The sequence below is a fragment of the Photinus pyralis genome, unplaced genomic scaffold, assembly GCF_008802855.1.
Source record: "Photinus pyralis isolate 1611_PpyrPB1 unplaced genomic scaffold, Ppyr1.3 Ppyr1.4_LG9, whole genome shotgun sequence".
Lineage (NCBI taxonomy): Eukaryota > Metazoa > Arthropoda > Insecta > Coleoptera > Lampyridae > Photinus > Photinus pyralis.
Window position 1 is genome coordinate 12,619,383 of NW_022170878.1, and position 26,414 is coordinate 12,645,796.

At 36.1% G+C, this 26,414-nt stretch overlaps 1 protein-coding gene across 1 annotated transcript in view; it reads right to left on the reverse strand.

Moving 5' to 3' along the window:
* LOC116179986 overlaps window positions 1-26,414 on the reverse strand; it is a 66,598-nt gene that overhangs the window by 24,534 nt on the left and 15,650 nt on the right. Inside the window, exon 4 of the mRNA XM_031499809.1 lies at window positions 5,988-6,149. Coding sequence (XP_031355669.1) covers window positions 5,988-6,149 — 162 coding nt within the window. The remainder of the gene's footprint in view (window positions 1-5,987; window positions 6,150-26,414) is intronic.

Here is a 26,414-nt window from a genome sequence, read left to right on the forward strand (position 1 = left end):
ACTTTTTTTTATTAATTTTGGTGTGTAGAATCCAAAACAATTAATAATAATAATAATAATAATATGCTTTATTTTTTGCAAGCTGGTAAAAAAAATAACAAAGTCAAAGTTATAGAGAGAATCACGCAAAAAAAGGATTAGAAAACAGTTACAACTGATCTAAGTTCTAATCCTGAAGAACTGAGTAATAGTATCATGTGTGAATAATACTTTGCGTATACGTAAGATCTAAGAAGTGAAAATATACTTTTTCGATCAGACTTCTCAATCAAAAGTTATGGACAAAAAACCAATTTCGAAAAAAAATTCAAAGGGCTGAAACTTTTGATCTAGTAGACCAATCTTGGAACTGTTTGAAATTATGGATTCTACAGGCCACATTCTATAAGAAAATGTTTTTTCCCGATCGACCTGATACAATTTTTTCTTTCGGGCCTCAAAAAAAGGCAGTGTATAAACCTTCCTTTTTTACCAAATATCGACTGCACCAAAATTTCTCGGGAAAACACTTTTTCTTATTTTGGTGCGTAGAATCCAAAACGATTCGTACTTTTTCGATTAGACCTCACAATCAAAAGTTATGGAATTGTTTCAACGATTCTGGGAAACAACGTAGCAGTACCGTTGGGGGGGTTCTAGGAGTTTTTTATTTAATTATGTATTTATTTATTAGCCCTCTGTTGTTCTGGGCGTTCAAAAGGCCTGCGCCCAATTACAGAGTGACCCGCATAATGCTTTTTCGAGGTGCCCCTGCAGAAGAAGGTCTTAAGTTGTTCTATACTACTCTGGTATTAGGAAAACTGCAGGAGATCCTAATTCAGAGTAGCCGGCAGCATGTTCCCATCTCTGCCACAGATGAAAAATTCACCTCAACCCAGGTTCGAACACCCAACCTCCGGATTTATAGCCCAACGCTCAACCATTGAACCACAAAGTTATAGAATACTTCCCCAGCATACGAAGAGCCTACAATAGCCATGAAAAGAAGGGTGTCCCGTATCCGTTTCCCTTCGGCTATTATAGGATTTTCGTGTAATGGGGGTATTACTGAGGACCTTATACCCAGACCACCCTATACCACCTTTTTCGTAGATGCATCCTGAAGTTAGTTTGCTACACTGATCAGTATGAATAGGCTGTAGGGGTGAAATCACCGATGAAATAGCACCGTGGGTTCTGAGGGGTATGACACCCCCCTGTACATAAAGAGTCTAGGATAGCGAAAAAGAGAAGGGTATCCAATACAGGTAACACACAACGGCGACGTTCCAAAAGTGGCAAGAAATTACCATCATTTCATATTTAATTCCACAATTCCCTGAAGCGGAACAAATTTGAGCAGGATCACATGGGCAACGACCAGCAGAGTGATCAGAATGGCATATCGTAATTACAATAATTTATTGTTTTATCCGGGATAGGCGGCCCACTAACTTCGTCATAAAAAATCTATACGGAGCGGCTATGACGTGACTTTGTCTAACCAACTGGCATTCTTTTTCTGAACCTATTGAGTATACTTCTATACGGCCCAAGAACCACGTATTTTGTAGCGTGAGATAAACTAGCATTAACTTGACAGGACGACGTTTCGCGGCGAGCGGATGTTAATTAACGTCGACGCGACGGCAATTAAATGAAAGAGGCCAAATTGCTAGTGTTGTATTATAACTTTATGTGAAAGCCGTAACCGTATTGTTGAACAATGCATCCTCAGAGACAAAAAGTTGGGCTTGCGTTCGATGGAGCCCATGGGCATTACAGTCGGAATGGAACACGAAACGTTACCGTACTTTGCTTATAAAGATTTTTCAGGTAGGAAATCCTCAGGGAATTTTTATTTATTTCGGCCATCTAAACGAAGACTATTTATTGTCAATCTATTTTTCGCGCATTGTGCGGAATAAAGATAGCGGAAATTTATCCTCCTCCTCCTCCTCCTTATCGGTCGAGTCGAGTGTATTTTTCTACGAGAGGGCCTTGCGAGGAGTGGCAATAATGAAACTGATTTCAGTCGCTCCTTAGAATACCATTGTCTATTCAATTGTTATTGTGCTGATATCCACTCAACTATGCTACTCGATAAAGGAAAGACCTCTCGGGGGACTTCTTGCGAGCCTGCAGGAAACAATTTGATTTCAGAGGGGAATTGTTGATATAGACCGTGTTTGGGAAAACAGTCATCCCTCAATTACGGCCATTGTGCGGGCACGTACCGCTGTCTTTCTACTCTTTTTTAAGTGCGTAATAAACGCGTTACAATTACTCGGAGCGGCGGAGGAACTTAAATTATCAGCGGTTTTAGTTACACGCTCGGATGTTCTCGCAAAACACATTGTGATCTTAACTTTAATTAAAGCGGGATCAAAATCGGAACACTTAAATGTACGGAAGCTGCAGGGGTTGCGGAATTAGTCACTTCAAAGGTGCTCGCTGACTGTCAATGGCACGTATTGTAGTTGGTTACCTCTTCGCGGTATTGTCTCCTTCATTGGAATAAAATGGAGTTTAAACGCGATTAATTGTAAGGTTGCAGGTTTGTGGAATGGGATAATTAAACGATCCCCGCGTGCAAGGGATAGGTATGACGGCGTACTTTATTATTTGGGTGAAATACAAGTGTTGCACATAAATCACCTTCCATTGTACGCTCCGCGTAACTTTGGAGGAAAAAGTAGGACAGGGATGGGATCTTCGAAATACGCTCGAATAATTCGCCAGTCTCTAAAAGAACAAAGAAAACTGACTAGTCGTATAATGTGGCCGGTATCTCGACCCACTAAAGTGAAATATCCACCAAGTCCGTACAGTTGAATTACCAATATAAAACTCCTGCGACATGAGTCTGTTGATTAGATGCCTAACTTCAGACAAGAAGAGCCCATGTTCGAATCCGGGTTCGGGAATGAATTTTTTTAATGTAGGATTTTATTGGGAGCGCTAGGATCTGTCAAATCCAATTCTAGTTAAATGGTGAAATACATGCAATACAAAACGCCCTTCAATTGGCCTTAGGTTAATCTCTTTAAGAACATATAAATTAAAATTTTCCTAAGTTCGTTTTTCAATCAATTGCAATTTACGATGATTTTTTAAAGATTAATTTTATATAAATAGAATAACGGAGCCTCAAGTAATAGGTGCGATGTTGATATAAAATTAGGCTAGATACGACCCTCCTTGCAGTTCTCTAGGCGTCACAGAGTGCAATTCCCTCACTGGTTTCACGGGGAGTGAACCACTACACTGAATTTTTAACGATAGCTCTGTACGGTAACGAAAATATACTGGCGCGCTGAATTAGTTCGTCCTTGATCGCGACCACAGCCCTTCTTTCGGTCACCGGACGGTCTGGGGGGTAGGAATACCCCCCAGTATATAAAGGTCGTATGACAGTGTCAGGAAGATTTGTTCTCTTTTTCCTCGGGGGTATTCCATGAATTTATTTTCGAAATTGGTTTTTTGTCCATAACTTTTGGTTGAGAGGTCTAAACGAAAAAGTAAGAATAGTTTTGGATTCTACGCACCAAAATTAATAAAAAAAAGTGTTTTCCCGAGAAATTTTGGTGCAGTCGATTTTTGGTAAAAAGGGAAGGTATAACATTGCCTTTTTTTGGGCCCCGAAAAAAAAATTGTCTCGGATCGACCCGGAAACGAATTTTCTTATAAAAAGTGACCTGTAGAATCCATAATTTCAAACAGTACCAAGATTGGGCTACTAGTTCAAAAGTTACAGCCCTTTGAATTTTTTTTCGAAATTGGTTTTTAGTTCATAACTTTTGATTGAGAAGTCTAATCGAAAAAGCACAAATTGTTTTGGATTCTACGCACCAAAATTAATAAGAAAAAGTGTTTTCCCGAGAAATTTTGGGGCAGTCGATTTTTGGAAAAAAAGGAAGGTATAACACTGCCTTTTTTTGGGCCCCAAAAAAAAATTGTCTCAGATCGATCCGGAAAAAAAATTTCTTATAGAATGTGACCTGTAGAATCCACAATTTCAAACAGTTCCAAGATTGGGCTACTAGTTCAAAAGTTACAACCCTTTGAATTTTTTTTCGAAATTGGTTTCCAGTCTATAACTTTTGATTGAGAAGTTTAATCGAAAAAGTACGAATTGTTTTGGATTCTACGCACCAAAGTTAATAAGAAAAAGAGTTTTCCCGAGAAATTTTAGTGCAGTCGATTTTTGGTAAAAAAGGAAGGTTATACACTGCCTTTTTTTTGAGCCCCGAAAAAAAAATTGTCTCAGATCGATCCGGAAAAAAAATTTTCTTATAGAATGTGACCTGTAGAATCCATAATTTCAAACAGTTCCAAGATTGGACGACTAGATGAAAAGTTAGAGCCCCTTGAATTTGTTTTCGAAATTGGGTCAATTCAAGATCGCTCGCCACCTGACGGAGACTTTGGAATGTAAGTCAAGGTGAGATTCAAATGTTATCTGCTACGAGACTGTGACCTGCCAAGGTATAGTTCTAAGCGCCCTCGCCCCCCCGCTCTCCGTAGGAACCTTAAAACATAGGACAAGGTAAAACTTAAAAATCGGTCGCCCCCTGGCGATGACGTTGGAAAATATTATAACAAAAGATTCAACATTAGACGTATAATTGTTTGCGATCAATATAATATTGGCTAATGAGTGTGCGGGTGAAGGTTGAACTAATAGAAACTGCTGTATCCACCCTCGGGCCTTCCAGATCTCATTCCGGATTGGTCTTATTAGAGCCTTTTTTAACCACCCGCACGTTTGTAATGAAGGTCTCGCACTGGGGTAAAAAATGACCCAAAACAACTTTATAGATTTTATCCGAACCCCAATAACCTGAAGGATTGTACACGCCGTAAAACTTCTACGAACCCTAAAAATATTTTGCTTCCCATCTCCTTAAAGTTGGCGAACTTCTTCTTCCTCACGTTCTGTAAATTCTTCTTTACGTTCAGTAGAATTTTATGTCGTTATTTATGTTTCCGCATTCTCCTCTAAGTCCGACATTTTTGCGCGTTCTTCGGTTTGGTTGCGTTTTTCTCTTTTTTCCGCATGTCTAATTGCAGGATGAAACTTGAAGAACGATGCCCAACCTCGGTAGGAGAGTGAGACGGTTTGGGGTTTTGGGAGGGGTACGCCGTCAACACGTTTACTACGTTCTTCACATTCTTAAATACGTTTAAGCGGAGTGGTATAAGCTACCGATAGTTAAATCGTAAATGAGTGCGACGGAATCGCAAAATAAATAAATTACAATAATTAAGAACTGAACTTCACCATAAATTGGAAAATTTCCATTTATAAATGGTTATCCAAAGAAGCAGTTTTGTTTTTTAATCGCAGCGCATTGTTCTTTTGCGATTCGTTTAACGTTTGTTTATATACATTAGACGTTTGGTGGTATCTTCAGAATCACATATCCCAACAATACTAGGTTTTTCACGTCTTTTACGTTCAGCAAGTTCTTACAGGTTCACTAGGTTCATTACGTTATTTACGATTGTGTTTCTTTCTACACGTTCTTCAACCTGATAACTGTTTTGACTATCTCCTCCCCTTTTTCTCTAGTCGCAGTAATTGCCTTGCGTGCGTGCAACATGTTTCTGCTCCTCACGTTAGGCACGCCTTTCACATACTTCTCTCTCTTCATGTTTTTTTGCATTTCTCATGTTCGCGTTCAATAAGCACAGTAGAATAGAAGAAATTGGAAGTATGAGTGCAGAAAAGCCCTCAAAAACTGAGAAACTGTGAAATAAGAGGAGCAGAAACAATATGGCGCAATGTTTCTGTAATCAACTAAGTCAGTTCATCGAACGAACTTCTGCAATATTCAGGCTAATGTCTCGAACTAAATCGAGTTCAATAAATAATTCCGAACGTCCGATAATACGCTAATGGAATTACGCGGTCCTTCACGTCAAGTATCCAGGCATCAATTCGGTGATGTGGGTTAAACAATCGTTCAGGTGACTAAATTCGAAATAGACTACGAGCTACTTACCGAGCACTTCCATGTCGAGATAAGCCATCATCGGTCGTTGGAGAGCGTCGCTGGCAACCCGACATTCGTAACGCGCCTTTAAATCGCCTCTCGTTAGCCGAACATTGAGCTTGGCAGTCTCCGTAAATAATCCGTCCGTGTCCTGGGTGGTCTCGTACGTCGCTGCAAAAAAAGAGAGAGAGTGAATGAGAGAGGGGTAATGGCATGTTGAAAGTGGAGCGATCGAATTTTCGACACAAGTCTCTGATAGAGACAAGACGGAAAAGTTGCAGAAGTTTTGATGCACCATTCCGACTGCTTTGTTTTGTTCGCATGAGGAACAAAAACTTATATATTGTGTCTCAGTTTTGTTTCAGTGTCATGCCGTAGTAGAGGCGGCGGCGGAGACTTTATTTTCCGCAGCTTTGTGCGATATTGTCAACGGGCGCGACGAGTCCTAACTTTTCTTTAAAAAGAAAAAGCTCGCAATAAATCCCGTCTATTTTTATGGAAACAGATACGCTGTCGTCTTATTTTCGGTGACGGGTTTAATGCCACTGGTAACAACAATTTACTATTATTAGTCTGCGCAAGTAAGCAGCGGTCCTTTTCAAACTCTAAATGATGTAGTGCTGCCGCTAGCTTGGAAGCGATTGGAAGGAAAATGCACTCGTAATGGACGCATCGCAATAATCTCACTCAATAAACGATAAGGCACGTCTCCTTTTCAGAAATAGCAAGAGACGCCATGTCACGAATCTGTATGGGAAAGCGATGCGCTTTTACGATAACTAATGTTACGTTTTTAGTGTGTTTTATTTTATTATATTACTCTTTAAAACATTAATTCACTAAGGTATCCTCACAATCCCGTCTTATTTGCCCAAATTTTGCTTTTATTACCAAGAACATAGCTTTCTCATACAGATTTGTGAGATCTACCTTGAAAGCCGCAAGAACATAGCCTTCCCATACAGATTGGTGAGATCTAGCTCGAAAGTAAATTAATCTCAATGGATTAATCAACACTTACCCGCTAAAACAATACGTACGACATGTAGTAAGCGCAATTGGAAGTCATAACTGATAGTCAAATTAATAAAAATCAAGAATCATGTCAAAATTCGAAAGTTCAGAAGCTTAAAGTAAAATTAAGTCAGAAATGTATAGCTGATGGTCTAAAGTCAGATATTCCAAAATCCACAATATAAACTGATGGAGATCTGTAGCCGAAAGCTTTAAGTCGTATTTCGCAAGTCACGAATGCTGACCAGAAGCCAAACGCGTAGTCCAAGGTCGAAATTTCGTGTCGGACATCTGCATATCGTCGTAAGTCATAAATTAGACGTTAAACGTAAGGTTAGAAATCGAAAATTGAAGATTAGAGGTTCTAGATCAAATGTCAAAAATCCAAAGTCATCACAAGTCGCTAAATAGAACGGTTGAAGCAAAAAAAAAAGGAAACCAAAAAGTATCAATAAAAGTCGGAGTTCTCAAATTGCTGGTTAAAGGTGGCGGTCAGATACCGAAACTTAAGGCTCAGGGGCTAGGGGAAAGGAATCAAAAGGCAAGTATTGTGTCATATCCACAGGTTATGTAAACGCACTTGTAGATATTGCATTGATTGCCGATCGTTGCTGAAATTGTCAAGTAGACAACCTACTTAGGCGGGTGACTTAAAATGTAATAACGAGAACGGAGATGACTACGAACCTTCCAAGAAGAGACACGTATAAGTAAATAGTTAATAGAAGAAATGGTTTTTATTAAAAGTACTACCTAATGACCCTCCGAACATAACATGGCGACCGTGACAGGACTTTACGCATGTAATTGCAGAACGTTCGTATGTACCTAGGTCGTTTTAACCCGTAAGTGTAATTTAGACTTTGAACGTTACAGTTAGGTACTATGAGTGACATTAATTCTTTAAATAGATTTAATTTTAAGTACTTAGGTACTATTATTAATTATAAATAGAATGCGAATAATGCATACAATTTCCACGTCTAGCTAGGTCACAGTAATAATTCTTTTACATGCCTACTTACACATGGCAAGAAATTCAAAATAAATTGACTGAACTTAAACAAGAGTTCCAGAAAGTAGCTAAAAGGATCATAAAATCGAAATTACCTTCAAGAGAAAGTTTAGATAGAAACAGGATACTTTTAACTGAGGTATATAATAGACAAATACAATTGTTTACTCAGGTGTGGAATGTGCTGAATGAAGATCAAAAAGTAGTCGTTAAGGAACAATTTTTATATTTTAGGGATAAAACATTACAAGCGTTTGCAATTAGTCGATGCCCACATATTGTCCCAAAAGGTTTATTCCAAAAAATCGAGGAAGATAACAATGATAGTGAGTTAGAGTTTGGAAATTTGGAGACTGAGTCAATAACGTCTGTAAGTAATAAAATGGAGGAAACTTCTGCGGGATATTTAAAACTCGCTAGTTCTCTAATAAAATCTTATTCGGGTGATCCAGATAACCTAAATGCATTTTTAAATTCCTTAGATTTGGTAAAAAGTATCACTACGACAGAAAATTTAAATTTATTTGTACAACTTATCAAAACCAGGTTAGAAGGAAAAGCTTTGGAAGCAATTCCTACAAATGCGAATACCTATGAGGAAATTCGAAATGCATTAAAGGCAAATATTAAACCAGATTCTTCTGAGGTAATAGAAGCTAGGCTTCTAGCGTTAAGAACGGATAGGAAAAGTTTAGAAACCTTCACTAAGGAGGCAGAGGTATTAGCCGAATGTTTAAAACGTTCATTAATAATGGAAGGAACCTCGGATTCAAAAGCTGAATCAATGGTGGTAAGGAAAATGGTTGAAACTTGTAGAAAGTCTGCTAGATCAGATCTGGTAAAATCAGTTCTTGCCAGTGGAAATTTTAACAAGCATAAGGAAGTACTTGCAAAATTTGTAGTTGAGATTAGTGATGAGGTAACGGATAGGCAAATTTTAGCGTATAATAGAAATAAGTTCCACGGCGGTGCAGCAACGAATCATTATAGAGGAAATCACTCTAGCTGTAGTACATCAGGAAATTACTTTAGGGGTAGTACATCAACAAATCATTTGAGAGGAAATCAGTTTAGAGGAAATGACCGCACAAACTTTAACCGTGACAGTAATGGAAGAAATTTTAACTTTAACGCATATAGGCCTAACCATTTTAACGAAAATAATAGTAGGGGTAGAGGTTACTCCAAACATCCAAATATTAGGGTATATCAGAATTCGGGAAACGGGCAAAACCCAGAGCCGCACCCTCTGGGAAGCAATTAAACCACAGAGATGTTAATATTTTTCACATGAATTTATCTTATTCTGATTATGTCATTATTTACTCTCCGCAATCTCATTCGAATTTAAGTTTTCTAGTAGATACTCAGGCAGATATATCAGTTATTAATAGTGGATCTATAACGGATAATAATTCAGTTAATAAGGAAAATTACTTAAATATAAAAGGAATAACAGAGAACACTGTTACATCAATTGGTTCAGTAATCTCACCACTTTCAGTTAATTCTCATGCTTTTGAACATACCTTTCAGGTAGTAGAGGAAACTTTCCCAATCCCAGCGGATGGAATTTTGGGTAAAGATTTTATAAAGAAATATTATTGCAACCTTGATTATGAAACAATGATTTTTACAATAAAATTTCCATATTTTGAGGTTAGCTTACCGATACATCAAGGTCCAGATCAGGATGCAATAGTAATTCCACCCAGATGTGAGGTATTTAGATCCTTTAAACTTAAAGGTACTGATAAGGTTATAGAATCACAAGAATTAGCTCCAGGTGTTTTTATTGCGAGAACTATTACTTCATCTAAAAATCCAATTTTGAGAGTTCTAAATATCACTGATAAACCGGTAATTTTAAATAATAACATAAAATTAATTACAGAAGATATATCCAAATTTGATATTTATTATTTTAGTTAAGAAACATCCGATAGAAAAGAGAAAGTTTAGTCGAAATTATCACAAGCAAATAACAATTATAATTTGGGTAAAGTCAAAGGTTTATGTGATGAATTTGCAGATAAATTTGCATTAGAGGAGGATACAATTTCAGTCAATAATTTTTATGAGTAAAAACTACGCCTTACTGATAATTCCCCAGTTTATATTAAAAATTATAGATTACCTTATTTTCATAAAAAGGAAATTAATAAGCAGGTAGATAAAATGTTAAAATCGGGTATAATAGAGCATAGTAGATCTGCATACAATTCCCCAGTGATTTTAGTACCTAAGAAATCCATAAACGGTGAGAGGAAATGGAGAATGTGTATTGATTTTAGATTAATTAATAAAAAATTAATTCCAGATAAATTCCCATTACCACGCGTCGATGACATTTTAGATAACTTGGTTAGAGCAAAATATTTTTCAGTCTTAGATTTATTTTCAGGATTTCATCCAGATTCTCGAAATATTACATCATTTAGTACAGATCAAGGTAGTTTTCAGTATACAGTTTTGCCATTTGGACTTAACGTTGCTCAAATTCTTTTCAGAGAATGATGTCAATTGCTTTTTCGGGTTTATCACCATCATCTTGTTTTTTTTTTATACCTAGATGATTTAATAGTGCTAGGATCTTCTGAAGATCATCATTTGAAAAATCTTAAAGAAGTTTTTGAAACTTGTGGGAAATTTAATCTTAAATTAAATCCCTCTAAATGTCAATTCTTTAAAAACGAAGTCACTTATTTAGGGCACAAATGTACTGATAAAGGAATATTACCAGACGATTCGAAATTTGAAATTATCCGAAATTACCCTCAACCTAAAGATAAGGATGCAAACAAACGTTTTATTGCATTTTGTAATTACTATAGAAGATTCATTCCTAATTTTTCGAGCATTGCATATCCATTAAATAAATTAACAAGGAAAAAATGTGAATTAAGATGGACATGAATGTAAATTAGCTTTTAATCAACTTAAATCATTTCTTTGTGAACCTCCAATTCTTCAATACCCTGATTTCTCAAAACCATTTATTATAACGGTTGATGCAGCAAAATATGGAACAGGTGCTATACTTTCGCAGAAAATTAATGGCGAAGACCACCCCATATCTTATGCGTCAAAAAGTTTTACAAAAGGAGAACTTAACAAATCAACTATAGAAAAAGAATTAGCAGCCATTCATTGGGCTATAAAGTTCTTCAATCCATACATTTTTGGTTCAAGATTCACAGTTCGATCAGACCACAAGCCTTTATCTTATTTATTTTCTTTAAAAGATCCTACGTCTAAATTAGCTCGAATGCGTATGGATATTTCAGAATATGATTTCGAAATTGAATACATTCCTGGAAAGGACAATGTAGGTGCGGACGCATTGTCTAGAATTGATATGTCAGAAATTAAGAAAATTCAAGATAACGTTAACATATTAAAAATGACAACTCGATCTATGAGTACTAAACCTAATCATGCAAAGAACACACAAGATGTGAATGAAAAGGTAACCATACCAATGACAGTATATGAAACTATTAATAATTATGAAGTCAGAAAACTTCCTAATATTCAATTTAAAATAATCAGAAATTCTGATACTAATACAATAAATACTGCAAATATTATAGATATTATATGTAATATATTTAAAAGACCTCAAAGAATAAATCAATTTAGTTTAACTATATCACTTGCTAATGATTTGTCAGCTTTACAGTTGATACTATCAAGACTTAATAAAGAAGTCGGTAAACTGAATATAGAAAAACTACAGATTTCATGTGCAGATGCAATATTTTCTTTATTTAGTATTCAAAGTTTTAAGGAACTGGGATCAAATATAATAAATAAGTGTGAAATAATTATCACAAATAAAGTTAGTATCATATACGATAAAACTGAAAAGGAAACTTTATTAAAAACATATCACGACAGTCCATTACAAGGAGGTCATTGTGGCCAGAAAAGATTATATGCAAAGTTAAGAAACCTTTATTATTGGAAAAATATGTCAAAAGATGTGGCATTATATGTTAGGAATTGCCATAAATGTCAAATAAATATAAACCTAAACATAAAGTAAGAGAACCTTTAGCACTCACCACTACACCATGCAAACCATTCGATATTGTAATCTTAGATACAATTGGTCCATTTCATAAATCAGATAGAGGTAATAAATATGCCATAACTCTCATTTGTGATTGTGACTATTCCCATACCCAATAAAGAAGCTTCTACAGTCGCAAGAGCAATTTATAATCATTTTATTTTGATTTTTGGAACAATGAAAGAAGTTAGAACAGATTTAGGATCTGAATTTAAAAACGAAGTTCTTTCTGAGTTACTTAAATTACTTGACATAGATCATAAAACATCTACAGCTTATAGACATGAAACAGTAGGAACAATTGAACGAAATCATCGTGTTCTTAATGAATATTTGAGATCTTATTCAGATGAAATGTTATATCAATGGGATGAATACTTACGATATTTCACCTATTGCTATAATACTACACCTAGTACAGCAGTTGATAACTATACTCCATTTGAACTAATTTTTTGTAAACAAACATCATTATTACATTTTCTTAACGGTAATTCGATTGAACCTATTTACAATGTAGACACATTTGCGAAAGAAGTCAAATACATATTACAATTAGCTCATAACAGAGTTCAAGATTATTTGAATTTCAACAAATTAAAAACCAAAATGTATTATGACAATAAGATTAACAAAATTTGGTTAAATATCGATGATAAAGTACTGTTAGTAAATAATAGCAGAAGGAAACATGACGCAATGTATAAGGGTCCATACATTGTTAAAGAAATTCATGACCAGCATAACGTTTTAATTTTTAATCCATGTAATAATAATACTAGTTTAGTTCATAACAATAGGATTAGGAAATATTTTGTATAAAAAATGTTATAACATAGGAATCTGTTATTAGGAATTTAGTAGTATTGTAAGGAAGGTAGGCTAGGAAGTAGGAATGTAATGTAAGATAGAATTTTATCAATAACGTTATTGTTTAAAAAGGAGGGGGTGAATGGCCCCACCATAGTAGTTAAGTTACTGACAAAAGGCGATAGTAGTTCAGGGTTAAAAGTACTACCTAATGACCCTCCGAACATAACACAAGCATCAATGACGGAAGTTGAAAGAAGTTAAGTCAAAAGCCTTTATGAATCTTTGTGAGACTCTAAAAGCCTTTATAGGTCTTAAATGATTTTAAGGGCTTACAAAAACCTCTAAAAACTCTCAAAGATTTTCAAGAACCTGATCGGGTTTTTAATTGATTTAAACCTCGGTCAAGGAATACGTAAACAGTCACCTTCCCTTAAAATTATTAGGATAAGATACTATAACACTATAAAACTTGTTTACAATAAAACTGCGCAATAAAAAATTTAGGTATGTCCTGCAATTAATATCTTGGAGATTTCGAGAATGGGGCTATTTTCTTTCGGAAAATCTCTCCAGGGAAACCGACTTTAAATCTAATACTACGTGATCTCCGCATTTGATGGTATTTAATGGGGCACATCAAATCTAAATATAAACTTCGCAAGGAAGCCATTACGGCCAAAGTAATATTTTTTAATAGGATCCTTTTCCTTTCGTATGCCGACCAATAATATCCAGCCCTTTTGTTTACCGCTCTCTTGTCCCCTGACGTAAATCCCGACACGTTACTCAATTCCCCCGCATTGGACTGATTGCGGGCGGCATTTCAATTTCGAATCCTTATTAGGCGGCGTTGTCGAAACTCGATTCAAATTCTCGCTCGAGGTCGAAATGACCACGCGAGGAATTGGACACACTCGGATTTTACGGCCTATTCTTCCGGAGCAGCTGAAATCGGCGTCGGCAATTATTGATCCATCTCTTACCGCCCGATAACTTATAACTTTATATTAAGAAAGTTAACGCTGACTTGGCGCTTCTTTTTTCTTAGCGTCGAACCAATAATACACTTATACGAGCTTATAAATGGAATACAAACGGCGTCTTCGTTTTTGGCGAAGAAGCCCGTTAGAATTCAACCGGCAATAGCTGAAACTTATCACCCCACGAGGCATGTTCAACAAAGTGCAACGTATGCGTCTTATCTTAAATGTTTTCTATGCAAATAAGGAGAGATACGATACATTTATACGGTGAGGTAGTCGTAATTTAGTTCGCGCTTCCCGACCGCGCCCGCCTTTTCAAATAAGTGTCTTGTATCATTCTATTGATCTAAGCAAAGGAATGAACACAAATTTTCTAAATATCATTCTTTTGAACGCACAGATTAGCATAGCGTTCCCATACGAGTTCGTGCAGTCTAAGAAGAATCTCAGAATTCCTATCAGAGCTGTAAATCTGCCACAGATTGTTCATGAAGTCATTAATTATCCGATTTAAGTTTGAGAATGCGCAATTTTTGATAGAGATGATTAATAGGTGGATGCTGGCGTAATTTCGTTTAATTTCTTAGATTCGTAAACGTTTTGAAAGATTATTGACGTTCGCAAAAAACGCTCCAAGGCTTTTTAAAACACCTTTAACGCCTCTTTGAGATTATTGGTCTTTAAAAGGTCTTTAAACACTCTCGACATTCCTTAAAGGGCGTTAAAAGCTTGGCAAAAACCGATTTAAACAAATCCGGGTGACCGTGCATTCTTTTGAAACAGATCACGCGATTATTAAAGGCCCTTAAACGGCTCTCCGAGCAGAGGTTTTGAAACACTCCTGACGACTAACACTCTTCCAAGCTAAATGCCTGTCAAAAGTCGTTTGTAAACATTTTCAAGAGCTTTTAAGGGTCAGAGACAGCAACAGAACCCGAGGGTCGCAAATAAGAGTCTAGCAGAAGGGACCCAACAGTTAGAAACCGTTATGAACCTTAAATAATCTTCAAGAACCTTGAAGAATCTTTAACGACTGAGCATTTTGGCACGTATGCATCCTTAACTGTTTTTAAGGGTTTCCAAGGCTTTGGGAAAGAGCTTTTTTAAACCTTGTTTTAAACACTCAAGTACTCAAGAGTGTTGGAAAACCAAAATTAAAAAGTATATAAACCTCTCATCCCTCTCATCAGTTTTTGACAGGTTTTGGAAACCTTTAAAAACTTTTAAGAGCTCTTAAGGTTTGCCTATAAGTAAATATACAAGGGCGAACAGGCACAAGTTCAAGGTAGCTCGCTACCTAGTGGTGCTCTTGGTAAAGCTCACAGGTTACTCGCGTCCAATGGTCAATGACCCCATTTTTAGGTGTCACGCTTCATTTTTAAGGTCATAAAAGTTAACGCTCTCATTTTCTTGCGGCGTTGTATTTAATTTGCAAGATCATCCAATTTATGTAGTGTCATACGTCATTCCTAAGGTCACTGAGCCCAGGTTTTGGTGTCATTTTATTTTAAAGGTCATCGGAGGCCATTTGTGAGTTGTCAGATTTAATTTCCAAAGTCATCTTTTGTGATGTATGTTTCATTTTTGAAATAATCTAAGGTCATGGCACAATTTTTAATGTCATATTTTATTATTTTGAAGGTCATTCAAGGTCCCATTAAAAAGTAGATCAAGGCGGAAATCAGTATAACGAAATAGATCAAGGTTACAAAAGAGTAAAGTTCATAGTGTCATCTGACATCTGAAAAGAAGGAAAAATTTAGGGGTCAACTACCTATCGATCAAGGCTCTAGCCCTTCAGGAGTAAACGACGGACTCTCTTCATATCCTAGTATTGTGACCTTGAAGTAACATATAGTTTATAAACCAAAAGATCAATTTTCATCAAAGGAAAAGTGACCTTTGAACTTGGCCCTGATCTACTTCTGCATGCCATATGTGTCTTTGGATGACCTTGAAAATAAAGTATGACAGCTAAAAGTGATGCCATTGACCTTGGACGACCTTAAAAACTTAAGGGCACTAATTAATACATATGTGGACTCACTTGCACAGCTTTTAGCAGGTTTGCAAACCTTTAAAACCTTTTAGGAGCTTTTAAGGTTTGTCTGTAGCTAGATATTACAAGGTCAAATCTCGAACAGTTTAAGGTCGCACGCCACTTGCAGGTGATCTTGGTAAACTCAAGGATCGCTCGCCTTCAAAGACCAATTTCTAAGATCATAAAGGTCAACGAGCTTAATTTTTGAGGCGTCATATTTTAATTTCAAGGTCATTCAAGGTCAATAGCCCCATTTTTGTGGTATACTTAATTCCCAAGTGTCTTACAAAGCCACCGACCCGTATTGTGGTGTCATTTCATTTCGAATCTCATCAAAGGTCAATAATCCCGGTTTTTGAGTGGTAAAATTTCATTTCCAAGGTCATCCAACGTCAATGGCTACCTTTTTTGTGATGTGATACTTCATTTTTGAGATCATAAAATGTCAATGGGCCCCTTTGTGTGTCATTTCTAAGATCATAAGGGTCAACGAGCTTAATTTTTGAGGCGTCACGTTTTAATTTTAAGGCCATTCAAGGTCAATAGCCCCATTTTTGTGGTATCCTTCATTCCCAAGGTCTTACAAACCCAGCGACCCGTATTGTGGTGTCATTTCATTTCGAATCTCATCAAAGGTCAATAATCCCGGTTTTTGAGTTGTCAAATGTCATTTCCAAGGTCATCCAAGGTCAATGGTTCCCTTTTTTGTGGTGTGATATTCATTTTTGAGATCATAAAAGGTCAATGGTTCTCTTTGTGTGTGCCATATTTCATTTTTGAGATCATCTAAAATATGATTTCGTTTAAAGTAAGGTACAGTGACCTTTGAAGTTTACAATGATCTGCTTCTCAATGTCTTTGGATGATCTTGAAAATAAAATGAAGTGACTTTAAGAGTCCTTAAGAAACGACCCTTTAAATGTTTTATGAGCCTTTAAAGGTCCGAGTTCTCCAAAAATGTTTGAAAATTTGTAAGATCCTACTAGACTAGCCTTTATTCTAAACCAGGTCAGCTTTTAGGTTTTACAAGTCTTTAAGGTTTTAAATTTCCTAAAGTTTTGAACAGTTTCCAAACGCTTAATGTGAGCCTTTAAGTGGCTGTGGCTTTAAGCGTCTTTAACAGCTTAACCTCTAAGATGTCTCATGACCCTTTGAAAACCTGTAAAACCCCCAATAAGAGTCGTTTAGAGCCTTTTATAATGCCGGCCCGTGTGGCGCAGTTTAGTTAAAGATGAACTGTGGTGCTAAGGGTCCCTAGTTCGAATCCGGGTTCGGGCATAGGTTGGGTAGGTAGAGCAGCCTTTGCTCAAACCCCGCCCACTCAAAAATAAAGACAAAAATAAAATTAAAATAATCCTTATTAGACTTTAAACGCGAGGTTTTAACAGGTTTTATAGGTCTCTAAAGGTTTTAAACAGATTTTAAAATTGCCTACAACTTCCGTAGCCTTCTACAACCCTTATGTTAATATTAGCCTTTGCGGCGTTTTTTAGGAGTCTCTCCGAATTGACTTTTGAATGGTTTTCAAGGGTCTGTAAAGGCCTCAAAGCGCCGCGAAGGATTTTTAAGATTCTTCTACACCGCTTTAAAGTCCTTGTTAGGATTTAAGAACTCAAATTTTAACAGGTTTTGTGAGTTCTCAAAGAGTGCCCTTAAAAGTTTCTTACAGTCCCAGCCTACTAAATGTTTTATTTCCACGTGAGCCTTTGCGAGGCTTTTAGCATTAAGGAAGTGTCTCGAAAAAGGGCCGTGAGCCTTTAAAATCGTTTAAGGGAAGTTTAAGAGACCTTCGCAAAGGTCTTAAGAATTTTTAAACATACTTAAAAGTCTCCCAGAGGGTTATAAATGCTTCATGAGGCTTTGAGATGGATTTAGGAGCCGCTAAATGTCTGTGTCAAGCCAAAATAATCCCAAAGGCTCTCCAAAAATCATTGGAAGTTTCCAAAGGTCTTTAAGTTCATATTTAGATTTATTAAATCCGCCTTTTTTTAAACAAATTTTGTCTTTTAAGAGCTCTCAAGAGTCGCCTACATTTTCAGAGCTTTCACGGCCTTCCTGCTAATTCATGGCTATGTGACCAGGCTCTTAGTATTTAAGCCAACATTTTGATTGGTTTTTAAACGATTTTAAAGGCCACTGGTTTCAAAATTCCTTGAAGAGCCTTTGGAAGTTTTCAAGAGCCTTCTAAAATGTTTTATAACCTTCAAGCAGTCTCGATTTGATCGAGCTTTGGTTTTGGTTCTCGACGCCGAAATCTTCGAAAATGACACCCCACCTCAACCCCAAAAATCATACAACTGACACCCCTAAATATAATTATCCTGATACCATTCCATTTTTAATCTAAAACCACTTGTTTCTAGTGTTTTAGACAAATGGCATAGCGTTACCATAGGAGTTCGTGCCGTCTAAGAGAATAATTGCAGAAATCCAATTGTGGAAGTTTTTCCATAACCCCTCAGGCGCAAAGCTTTGTCTTACACATTCCAGGAAGTAAATGCAATAACCGGTAAGCATTGCAGTGTATTATGTAAATCCGAAGCGCAGGGTACGAGGTTATGAAAGGACGACACGTCCGCAGAGAGAATGCATGATTAATATACAGGTACGTGTGGTATAGACAAAATTCAATTTAGTCATTATTTGACAGGCGTCGTCGTAGGGAAAGGGCGAAGTGACAATGCGGCCACATTCAAGTAATTGCGACATAAACCTGCGTGGATATTTGGGTCAGGAAGGAAGGCGAATAAAAAAGGTGGGGAGAATTTTAATCAAAGTAATTCGCGGCATTCATCTTAATTTCGTGCGGGCCGAGAGAATATTCATATGTGAAATGTTTAGCATTTGTCACCGTTAAAACATTAAGATAAAAAGCGTTGCGAAGGAGGGCGAGAGATAAGGTTTGTATGGTGTAAAAAATGCCACTTTTATCTCGCTCGGACGGCTCGGCCCACAAGAATTTATCAAGTGTTAAAAACATAACATATTATTTTTGTTAGGAGTCAACAAAGTAGCAAAAAAACTTGTAACGGCTGAAAAGCGTGTTGAGAAAGACAAATTGCGCTAATTAACGATCGGATTTACGGGATTCGAAAAAAAAAGGACAAGTGTACACTATACAAGTATTTCGTGAGGGTTGCCTTTCTAATGATCATTAGTAGGCCCGATTAACTGCTCCACCGTGCCACAAGGGGTCGCTAAGTGTTCGACGGCTTTGCAAACATAATTACGTTTCGGATTTTCGAACGCGTGTAACAAACCCGAGTGGATCATAAATGTTTCGCGACAACGGGCAAAAAAATTAAAACTGCATGCGACGCGTCGTAAAAGTTTCTCGATGCCATAGCATGATTCGCTCGCACTGCACGTTTTACTGTCGAGAATAATTATTGCGCCACCCGTAAACTACTGAAATAAACCTTAATGGCTCGTAACTTGCGAAAAAAACCTTTAATTTTTAGTTAATGCTTTATTTAAGTAAAGTCCTCGCTTTTTCAATTTCTATGAAACTTTCCTATTTTAGACGCTCTTGGTTATGGTCGCGATAAAGGCGCTGAAAGACCCATAAAACTTTCGTAATTAGCACGAATTTAGTGATGGCATTTAACCTCACCGATCTTAGGAATTTTTACATGCGCAGAGTACAGCATCCAAAGATCATCGCCACACCATACAGATTAGGTAAGTCTAGCCGTACAGATTAGTTTGGTCTTAATATAAAATAATTCGAATTTATGTTATAAACGTAGTCGGACCGAGTGGTTTCAACAAGGAAGTGGCACTTACCTTCCAGACAGGATACAAAGAAAAATCCGGAAACGGGAGAGATGCAGGAAAAACCTCAAGCTGTGGGTTACAACAAAAACACGGCAGTTGCGTTGAAAATACAAGAAGCGATATGATTATTTCATTACACAGTCCTAAAATAAAACGTCTCCTTTATTCTCTTCGGTAATAAATCGTGGAATTTGCGTTCAATTTTCGCAAATCGCACTCAAGTTGTAAAGTTGTTCACAAAAACCTTGGAGATGCAATCGATACCTTTGAAAAGAAAGCTACAGTTAGAAATCGCGAAAATAATCTGATTAGTTTCCGGGAGACAAAGGCTTCTGTGAATTGATGATTACAGTTCTCATCCCTCATTCTGATTCCCATTATTCTTGTCCTTTCATTACAAGTATCTTGTCCTCCTGCGCATGATTTCTTTTGCTCATGGTTAGATAATCGATTCTCATGATTCCCATTCAATATTGTCCTGATTAACTTGTCGCGTATTTTTATGATTCTTTATGATTTTAACTCCTATTACTCAAGGTTTTCATTTTTAATAACAAATTCACTTACTATCATCCCAAAGATTCTCATCGACTTTCCCCTGGACAATTTTTCTATCCATGATTCTATCCATTCCCTTGGTTGTGGCATTTATTTACACGATTCTCATTAAAATTATCTAAACGCTCCTTTTTCATTTCTATTCTCATTCTCATTCCCATGATTCTCATCCTCCTTCTCTTCTTATTCATGGTTCTCACTCTAACTCATGATTACAGCATCCATTTTCATGATCAAATTACCCAAATTTTTGTTTTTTATGTTTATGATTCGATTTGTCATTATTCTTATTTTTCTTATTGATTTCAATTATCTTGTACTCATTCTTAGGGTTCTCATGATTCTCATTGATCCTCACTCTTCGCTCTTTTATTCTTATGATCTCTCACGATCTCGTTATTAACCTTCTCATCTCTGATTTAAATGATTCTTGTATTTCTCAGCACCCATTCTTATAATTCTTGAAAATCTTCATTCCAATTCCCCACGATTCCCATTATTTTTGTCCTCTTTTCTAGTTTTCATTCCAATTATAGTATCCTTTTCCTCATCCTCATCCTCATGGTTAGAGAATCTATTCTCGTGATTCCCATATATTCCCATTTCTCATGATTTTTATTATTAACGTCACTTACCAGCACTCCCGTGGTTCACATCGTCTTCCCCTGGACTTCATTCCAACTATTTTCCTACCCATGATTCCTCCGATTCTCCTAGACCTCCATTTTCATTATTCTCATTGAAATGATCCCCACTCTCCTTTTGTATGATTCTTATGATCTTTTTCATGAGCTTTGCCTCATTATTTACATTTCTTATCCACTTTCTCTTATTTTAGGTCCAAGAATACTAACCTTCTACTCATGACTCCTCCAATGTTCATCGTAGAAGATGATAACTACTCCAATCATCCTCATTTACTTGCTCGGTATTTTTATGATTCTCTACGATTTTCTTTCTCATTCCTCCAGATTCTCATTTTTATTGATGATTCTCATTGAAATGATTCTCGTTTTTGTATTTGGTATTCTCTCGCCCTGACCTACATGATTCTTGTTGTTCTCTACTTCCATGATTCCCATGCTCTTTCCTTGGACTTCATTGAACTATTTGATGTTAGCATCACTTTTCATGATTCTCATTGAAATGATCGTCACTTTGCTGTTTTTTATTCTTATGATTCCTAACAATTTTCAATATTATTTCTCATGATTTTTAATTTTACTAGTATCGTTTTCATTACTTTGTTTCAGTCTCATGATTCGTATCCACCCTCTCTTATTTTTATTCCAACTATCCCATTTTCTCCTCGTAATTTTTTCCATCTTCATAGTTGTAGAATCATGATTCTGATGATTTTCAATGAAATTATCCTCATTCTCGTGTTTCTTATTCATATGATTCCTAGTTTTTACCCCAATTTTTATGACCCACCTTCCTTCGCTGAACTTCATTCTTCTACGTATAAATCACCTTACACTTATTGTTAAAGAATCCATTCGCATGACTCCCATCCAATATTATCCTCATTTCCTGGTCCCGTATTTTTATGATTCTTTATGATTTTCATTCATTGTTCTCATTTTTACTAATAAAGTCGCTTACTATCATCCCCATGATTCCCATCGCCTTCCCTGGACTATTTTTCTACACATCCATCAATTCTCGTGGTTGTTGTGTTTATTTGAACGATTCTCATTAAAATGATCCAAACCTCCTCTTTTTTCATTATTATTTTTTATGATATCCAATCGCACTATTAAAGTTCTCTTAACTCACTCTCTTCCCCTCCTTCTCTAATCTTCAGACCGATGAACTTTCTATTCATGGTCCTTCTCTACCTCATGGGTACAGCATCCATTCTCGTGATTCTCATTCAAATTACCCAAATTCTTGTGTTTTTTATGATTATGATTCCTCGTGATCTTCGTTTCAAAACCTCACGATTTCCATTTCTATTATTAACGCTCACATCTCCCACTATGATTCCGATGTTTTTTGTCTTATCATTCAACACATTATTCTTCTCCTTCTCGTGGTTAAAGAATCCATTCTTATGATTCCCACTCAATGTTATCATCCTCATTCTCTTGTTCCGAATTTTTATGATTCTTTATAATCTTAATTCCCATTTGTCATTATTCTTATTTTTCTTATTGATTCCAATTATTCTTCTACCCGTTCTTCTGGTTCTCATGATTCTCATTGATTCTCACTCTTCGCTCTTTTATTCTTATGATCTCTCACGATCTCATTATTAACGTCTCATCCCTGATATTTTTAAATGATTCTTCTACTTCTCTAGACTGCATTCAAACTATCACATCCTTCTACTCATGGTTCTTCTGACTGTCATGGTTACAGTACCCATTCTTATAATTCTTGAAAATTTTCATTCCAATTCCCCACGATTCCCATTATTCTTGTCCTCTTTTCTAGTTTTCATTCCAATTATAGTATCCTTTTCCTCATCCTCACTCTCATGGTTAAAGAATCTATTCTCGTGATTCCCATATCATTTCTCATGATTTTTATTATTAACGTCACTTACCAGCACCCCCGTGGTTCTCATCGTCTTCCGTTGGACTTCATTCCAACTATTTTCCTACCCATGATTCCTCCGATTCTCCTAGACCTCCATTATCATTATTCTCACTGAAATGATCCCCACTCTCCTTTTTTATGATTCTTACGATCTTTTTCATGAGTTTTTTGTCATTATTTACGTTTCTTATTCACTTTCTCTTATTTTAGGTACAAGAATACTAACCTTCTACTCATGACTGCTCCAATGTTCATCGTAGAAGATGATATCTATTCCAATTCCTTATGCCTCTCATCCTCTTTCTCTGGAGCTTATTCTAACTATCATTGTACTAATGAATATTCTCACATTCATTGTTAAAGCATCCATTCTCGCCCTTTCTTCCATCCTATCGCCCTACACATGATTCTTCTCATTTTCGTGGTCAGAGCACCCGTCTTCATGATTTCCATTCAAAACTACCTTCATCTTCAGGTTTTTTTATTCTTATGATTCCTCATGATTCCCATTTTTATGTCACATGATTCTTATTTTCATTCTCTTGTTTCGAATTTTTATGATTCTTTATGATTTTCATTCCCATTTCTTATGATTCTCATTTTTTTAAGATCGTCACTTACCTTCATCTCCTTGATTCTGATCCTCTTTCCCTGGACGTCATTCCACTAATCCTTCTACTCATGATTCCTCCTATTTTTTTACACATCTATCAAATCTCTTGGTTGTTGTGTTTATTTGAACGATTCTCATTAAAAGCCCCCCTTTTTTTCATTATAATTTTTTATGATATCCAATCGCACTATTAAAGTTCTCTTAACTCACTCTTTTTCCCATGATTCTCATCCTCCTTCTCTAATCTTCAGAACGATTAACCTTCTATTCATGGTCCTTCTCTACCTCATTTATTTATTTATATTTATTTATTGGGTACAGCATCCATTCTCACGATTCTCATTCAAATTACCCAACAAATTTTTGTGTTTTTTATGTTTATGATTCCTCGTGATCTTCGTTCCAAAACCTCACGATTGCCATTTTTATTGTTAACGTTCTCATCGCCCACTATGATTCCCGTGATTTTTGTCCTATCCTTCTACACATTATTCTTCTCATTCTTGTGGTTAAAGAATTCCTTCTTATGATTCTCACTCAATGTTATCCTCATTCTCTTGTTTCGAATTTTTATGATTCTTTATGATCTTAATTCCCATTTGTCATTATTCTTATTTTTATATTGATTCCAACTATTCTTCTACCCACTCTACCCATTCTTGTGATTTCTCATGATTTCTATTTTTATGATTCTCCCATTCTCTTGTTCCGTATTTTTATGATTCTTTATGATTTCCGTTCCCATTTCATATGATTCTCATTTTTTTATTATCGTCACTTACCTTCATCGTCCTGATTCTGATCCTCTTTCCCTGGACTTCATTCCACCAATCCTTATTCCCACGATCACGCATTCATTTCCATGATTCTCATCTCACTCTCCTGTTTTTTTACTTTTTGATGATTTCTCACGATTTTTATTCTTACTTCTCATGATTTTTAGTCTGATTATTAACGTTCTTATCACTCATCTTGATTTACGTGATTCTGGTCCTACTTCATTCCAACCATCCATGATGTCATGATTTCTATGGCGATTTTTAGCGAATCCTTATTCTCGTGATTTTTATTCCTATGATTCTTCACGATATCTATTCCAATCCTTTATCTCTCATCCTCTTTCTCTGGAGGTTATTCTAACTATCCTTGTAGTAATGAATATTCTCACTCTTATTGTTAAAGCATCCATTTTCATGATTCTCATCCAAATGATTCTCGTCCTGTTCTTCAATTATTCTTCTCATTTTCGTGGTTAGGGCACCCGTTCTCAAGATTCCCATTCATTTTTATTCTTATGATTCCTCATGATTTCTATTTTTATGATTCTCCCATTCTCTTCTTCCGTATTTTTATGATTCTTTATGATTTTCGTTCCCATTTCATATGATTCTCATTTTTTTATTATCGTCACTTACCTTCATCGTCCTGATTCTGATCCTCTTTCCCTGGATTTCATTCCACCAATCCTTATGCCCATGATTATTCCCACGATCACGCATTCATTTCCATGATTCTCATTTCACACTCCTGTTTTTTTACTTTTTGATGATTTCTCACGATTTTTATTCTTACTTCTCATGATTTTTAGTCTGATTATTAACGTTCTTATCACTCACCTTGATTTACGTGATTCTTGGCCTACTTCATTCCAACCATCCATGATTCTTCATGATGTTGCATCCATGTTACACTATCCTTCTACTCATGATTCTCAGCATGTTTATCGTTCGCATGTTTGGAATTTAAATTACCTTCATTTTCTTGTCTCTTTCTTCTTGATTTTAATGTTCCCAATCACTCACCTCCATTCCTATGATTACCATACACCTCCACACAAGACTGTGATGATACCAATTTTTATGATTCTCGTGATTCTTGATCGTGTGGTCCTCATTCTCATTATTCTTGTTGCGCATCCTCATGATTTTTATTTTTCCATCTTTACCATCTAATGGTGATTTTTGTAACTCTCATGATTCTGCATGATTATTATTTTTATGATTCTCAACTTCATTGCTATGATCGTGCACAGTCTCACAGTACCCATGATTCTCATTCAACTTGTCCTAATATGTTTTTATTCTTAGATTTCTCACGATTTTCCTTCCAATTTCTCAAGATGATTCTTGTGCTCTTTTTCTAGTCTCCTTTCCAATCATACGATCCTCTACACATGATTCTTCTGATTCTCATGGTTAGAGGATCCATTCTTATGATCCCCATTCAATATTATCCTCATTCTTTTGTTCCGTATTGTTATGATTCTTTATGATTTTCACTCCCAGTTCTCAAGATTCTCATTTTGATTATTAACGACACTTACCATCACTCCCATGATTCACAGGCTCTTTCCCTAGACTTCATTCAACTATTTTTTACCCATGATTCTTCTCAGTTTTAGAGCTGTAGCATTAATTATTTATTATTCTTGTAATTAATTCCTCACGACCTTTATTCTTATTTTTCATGACCTTTACACTCATTATTATCTTATAGTCTCTTTTCTCATAGTACAGTCTATTCTAACGATTCTGATTTTTTTTTAGTAAAATTGTAGAGAGATTGCCCTAATTCTCGTGCTATTTATTCTTATGATTCCTTACGATCTTTATTCCAATTTCTAATAATTCTCATTCTGATTCTCATGATTCTTGGCCCCCTTTCCGAGTCTTCATTCCACCCCTCTGCACATGATTTTTTCATTCTCATAATTTTATATGATTTTCATTTCCAATGATTCTCACTTGTACTATAATACCCACTCTCATTCCCATGATCCTCATTCTACTTTAGTCTTCATTCCAACTTTCTACATGATTCCCATTTAAATGATCATCTTCATAGTCCCCATTCTCACTATTTTTGTGCCTATCCTCATGATTATTCCCAGATCTGTATTTCTACTATCCTTCTACTCATGATTCATCTGATTCCCATGGCTATAGCATCAATTTTCATGATTTGCAATCCTGTCTTATGTTTTTCTGTTCTTATGATTCTTTG